This window comes from Glossina fuscipes, unplaced genomic scaffold (assembly GCF_014805625.2).
Source record: "Glossina fuscipes isolate IAEA_lab_2018 unplaced genomic scaffold, Yale_Gfus_2 77870, whole genome shotgun sequence".
Classification (NCBI taxonomy): Eukaryota; Metazoa; Arthropoda; class Insecta; order Diptera; family Glossinidae; genus Glossina; species Glossina fuscipes.
This window is the reverse complement of record NW_024004541.1, coordinates 1-4,597: the sequence shown is the minus strand read 5'-3', so window position 1 is coordinate 4,597 and position 4,597 is coordinate 1. Positions and strand designations below refer to the sequence as shown.

The window sequence follows — 4,597 nt, the reverse complement described above, 5'->3', positions numbered from 1 at the left end:
GCAAATTCGATAAATAATTAAAGGCAAACGTAATCATAACTGAGTACAAGTGTTAAACAGAAAAGTATGCAACGCAATGACGCTATACAAAAATGAAAAATGGCAATTTGCTTATTGGGTTAATCCCCTGAATTTGTTTATCAGTCCTATTTCTATTAGCCAGAGTAGCTACGATTTAAAATTTTTTACATTTTACTTAACAACAAACACACAGAGGCAATAAGCACAGATATTGAGATATTGAGATATTTAGTTACCTGGAAATAAGATTATTATTATTATAATTTTTTTTATTACAAGTTAATATTGGAAACTTATCAACTAATGTACTGGATAAAGCAAAAAACCAATCAATCTGTCACTGCACTATGCTGGGGGGAATGAATGGATTCTTCTCATGGTCAATATCATTACAAACTCTCTATTCAGAGAGAGATTGTGGTAGTTATGATTGGTAGGAATATGGATAAAGTTTCACAGGGCACTTGAACAAAACGGAAAGGTTAAACCTACTTACATTGTTTCGTTAGCGGATTTATTTAAAACACACTGGATTACACTGGCTTAAATTAAACTTAAAAGCCCAAACCCAATGTTAATATTAAAGTGAACAAACACCATAAGGAAAACCGATTAAAAGCTCAGAGGAATGTTTTTAAACATTAGTTAAAATAGTTATATTGTATTTTAATATATATTTTTTTAACTTTAATATTGGCAGAATGTACATCACATTGGTGTGTTCCTAAAATTCCTACTCACGAGAGTCAATGAAAGGAAACTTAAGCATGGTTCAGTCTATGGAAGGTCATGTCTAGCAATGGAATTTATTCTCAGCTCGCTGAGCTCTGTGAGATCCCACTATCTTTCCCCAAGTAGTCAAATGTTAGTTTCTTTTAATTGCTATAAGAGTTTTTTGTGTTTTCTTTGCTTTTGCTATTAACAATTTCTCTTCAGTCGTAACGTATATTGTCAAATCTGTTTAGATACGAATTCTTTTCATTTTTGTCACATAAGCGTGGCAGAGAGATTGCACTAAGGCTTTTCGGTGGGAATAATTTCTCTCAGTAGCGTAATTACACACACATTTTGCTTAATTTTGAGATGGTTAACCGTGGTTAAGAATAGTTAAGAATGCTTAACTTTTCCTTCGGGACTTTTCGGAAAGCAAAGTTTGCATAACTCATCTCCAAGCTTAATTCAAAGTCTTGCCTTACTTGATGATTACTATTTGTACCATTATATACTTGTTATATTAACTCAATAAAAGCGTTAAAAAATCTTCCGTCTACTTAGATAGTCTATGTTTTTTGTTTTTTATAAAATGAAACTTTTTTTTATTCGTACACACTTTCATCAAAGGCAGAACAAAATTTTAAAATTTTTCAAATGAACGTAACAACATACATAGTAAAAAAATTATCTTTAAAATCAGAAAAGAAAAACATTACTCTTTTTTCTTGGTAGTTGGGATGATTTGAGTAGATAAACGCATATATTCAATTAGATCACGGAAGCGAGATTTTTCTACACCTTTGGTAACGTTATGATTTAGTTGTATAGGATCCTGAACAATCATTGCTTTCTTTAACTCAATCATACGATCTGCGGGAGAACATTCCACGTAGTACGTATACCTGTCGTTATAAAATTTGTTATTTAATTGCGATCATAGGATTTAATGGTTCTTTCCTACCATGTTGGCATTTGCTTCTCCAACTCAACGATTTTTACTAATTTCCCTAGATATGGACAGACCACGTTGGTTTTAAAATCAAATTGTAGGTAAAATTCAAAGAAAAGTTTTAAATGCATTTGAACGTTCGTTGCTGTTGTAGGCACCTCCTCCATTTTTATTTCATTTAGAGTGCAAGAAACGAACGTTCCCAACCAAGCTGTTAAGAAATGTAATCGCGAACGTAAAAAAATTCGTCCACACTTTTAACTTTACTTACGACCGATGGAGATAGCTTTGTTGAAATCAATACGTTTCTGAAGAAATTCAACAGAGGGCACAACTTCTCTCATTTGTAGAAAATAAATTACCATTAATACGATACTGTAAGTAGAATAATCCTCATTTAAACCAGTTCGACGTAACCACCATTTCAAAAAAAGGCACATATGTCGTGCTGGAAGGTTTTTAAGAAGAAGTACTTGATAAATCCAAAATTTAACTAAACTAAATCCTACTCACCAATTGGTTGTATCTCAAAGATATGCTCTATTAGTTTAGTATTTAAAACCCCCAAGCTGTTCGAAAAACCAATATCGCATTCGATACCTGTAGAATCGTTGTAGGCTTTTATTATAGGCACACGTGCTTTGTCTACCTTTACCACAATTTTCCATATTTTTGGAACATTTTTCATGGCTTTAAATACTTTCTTAAGCTTTTCGATTGTGCCCTGTGAAGCTCGATTCTCAAAAATTTTAAATGTATCACCGATATCAAGAAAAATATCTACATCAGAATCTCGTTCTCCTATACCCGTCAACCTTGAACCGAAACGATATACCCGCAATGGCTCATTGGGAAATAATGGTTTCACCAGGCTCAATAATTGAGTTTCAATAACATCATATTCGGGTATTGATTTTAATTTATCGGCTATTAGTAAATGGTCCGTAAAAAATTTGTTCAGGTCCGCAGTTAGTAAACTTTTTGTTTCTAAAAGCAAGATTAGATATAATAAAATTCTATGTAAAAATGTTCCTAATACTTTTTGAAAGAGCGATTGGACGTTCTTTTTTTTTTTTTTTCAATGATTTTGGCGCGCCTTTATTTTTACATTTGGTTGCAACATGTTCAGCTGCTCGTTCAATAGACTTGCCCAAATCCGTTTTGCATTTGGAACAACGATAGATTTGCTCAATTCCAGCCATTTCTGCGCGCTCCACTAGTCTAGATTGTTTTGTGTCTACAATCTCTTGATTGTTTTGTTCCAAGAATTTCTCAATCGAAGTCACGACTTTATTTAAAGCATGGATAACGTTCTTATCTATATACTTGAAGTTTACACTCAATTTCTCAAACGTTTTCACAAACAAGTCGGCTTCTAAAGTAATGGGATTCAACTAGCGGTTATAGTTGAACAAAGGGAAATAAAATGTTTGCCATTAAATATAAATATAAAGTCAAAAATTCACACTCACATAATTTTGTACTTTTACTTCACCCATTTTTAAGACAGTAATCGATACAGATTAAACGAAATAGACAAATTAATGCACACAATTGTTAAAAAATAAAAAATATCAACGGCAAAACAGCAAAATGCAAAATGAAGTTAATTCCCCGATTTTATTTATCAACATAATAAAGTAGGGCTGCCAAACTTTAAGTTTTCTACTATCTATTATACTTAGAAGAAGCTGGCAACGCTGCACAATGTAACCGTATTGACAGCATCACACTTTTGCCTGACAAAAAGAATTATAATTTTTCCAAATAGCGTGAAAAAGTTCTTCTAATTTCTTTTTAAAAATTTGAGAAGTTTTTGTTAAAAAATGAGCTCAATGGCGACAGCCACAGATGGCGAGTCAAGTTCGCTGCAAACAGATTTAAATGCAACTCAACAAGCAGACGTAGAAAAAGTTACGGGTGGTGTAAATGGGAATGACCACACACATAATGAGAATGAGGAGGTTAATGAGAAAGATGACGCTTGGTAAGAAAATGTAACGAAAACGTTTTTGGAATAAAATAAAAGTAAATACTCTTGCAGGAATCATTCTCAAGGTCATGTGAAAATACTTAATGCCCCGCCAGCGTTTCGTGGACGAACTGGAGGTGCCTTCAATCGTGGAGGTGGTAGAACTGGTGCTGGGAGCAATTTCGGTGGATGGCAATTTGACCAAAACTGGCAAAATAGTAACGCGAATGCCTCAGTAACTAACAGTAATTCGGCAAAGTTGGAGCTTTGGGTGGAAACGAAAACTAAAGATGGCAAAGCCTACTATTATCATGCTTTGACACGTGAAACCACTTGGAATAAACCGGAAGGTGCAAATGTAAAGGTGATGACCCAAACTGAAGTTGAGGAAATTAACAAAAAACAACAGCAACTACAACAGCAGCAACAACAGCAGAATCAAGTCAATATGACATCTGCTCAAACTAACAGCGGGACTAATGATGATCCAACTAAAGACAAATCAGATACATTGCAAGTTGCAAAGGCGACAACGGAAAGTTTAACTTCGCAGCCACCGCCTAGCATGATGTCTCAGCCTCCACCCAATCAACAAAGTTTATCCCAACCTCCGCCTACTGTAGGCGTACCTACAGGGGCTGCTACACAACAGCCACCACCTACGATGCATCAACCGCCTCCCTTTTTCCCACCTAATATGCATCCTCCAAATTTTGCACCACCTTTCGGCATGCCACCTCCGGGTTATGGTGGTGGGTTTCCAGGAGCCACGCAAGCAGCAAATGCTCCGTGGGGCATGCCGTGGAACCAACATATGCATTCAATTCCTGTTCAGGAAAAACCGGCAAAAAATCTGATCATTAAACCAGGCGTCATCGATCCAGCTGTTATAGGTCGGGCTGCTGAATGGTCTGAACATCGAGCGCCAGATGGTCGTCCCT

General features: G+C 35.4%; 2 protein-coding genes across 3 annotated transcripts; one reads left to right on the top strand and one right to left on the bottom strand.

Annotated features, from left to right (window-relative positions):
- Nucleotides 1-1,306: 1,306 nt before the first annotated feature.
- LOC119643982 (terminal uridylyltransferase Tailor-like) lies at nucleotides 1,307-3,307 on the bottom strand. 2 transcript variants are annotated; one of them, XM_038043495.1, is made up of 6 exons: nucleotides 3,157-3,307; nucleotides 2,724-3,078; nucleotides 2,198-2,671; nucleotides 1,956-2,132; nucleotides 1,697-1,895; nucleotides 1,307-1,637 (listed from the first exon to the last, which is right to left on the bottom strand). In XM_038043495.1, exons 1-6 carry the CDS (start codon nucleotides 3,181-3,183, stop codon nucleotides 1,448-1,450), a joined length of 1,422 nt encoding a protein of 473 aa, XP_037899423.1. In that variant the 5' UTR covers nucleotides 3,184-3,307; the 3' UTR covers nucleotides 1,307-1,447. The 2 variants fall into 2 exon arrangements, with proteins under 2 accessions (XP_037899423.1, XP_037899424.1); XM_038043496.1 differs by having other exon boundaries at nucleotides 2,781-3,078.
- A 91-nt stretch (nucleotides 3,308-3,398) lies between these two features.
- LOC119643983 (transcription elongation regulator 1-like) lies at nucleotides 3,399-4,591 on the top strand (the record flags this gene model as incomplete). Its single annotated transcript, XM_038043497.1, has 2 exons — nucleotides 3,399-3,671; nucleotides 3,729-4,591. Coding segments are annotated over exons 1-2 (1,024 nt in total), but the record flags the coding sequence as incomplete, so codon positions are not given.
- Between the last annotated feature and the right edge of the window lie 6 nt (nucleotides 4,592-4,597).

Coding starts and splice junctions, on each gene's coding strand:
- LOC119643982 (XM_038043495.1), bottom strand. CDS start 3,183: ATGGGTGAAGTAAAAGTACAAAATTAT. Junction 3,079..3,156: donor AAGTAAAAGTACAAAATTAT/GTGAGTGTGAAT, acceptor TATAACCGCTAG/TTGAATCCCATTACTTTAGA. Junction 1,896..1,955: donor CAAAGCTATCTCCATCGGTC/GTAAGTAAAGTT, acceptor ATTTCTTAACAG/CTTGGTTGGGAACGTTCGTT.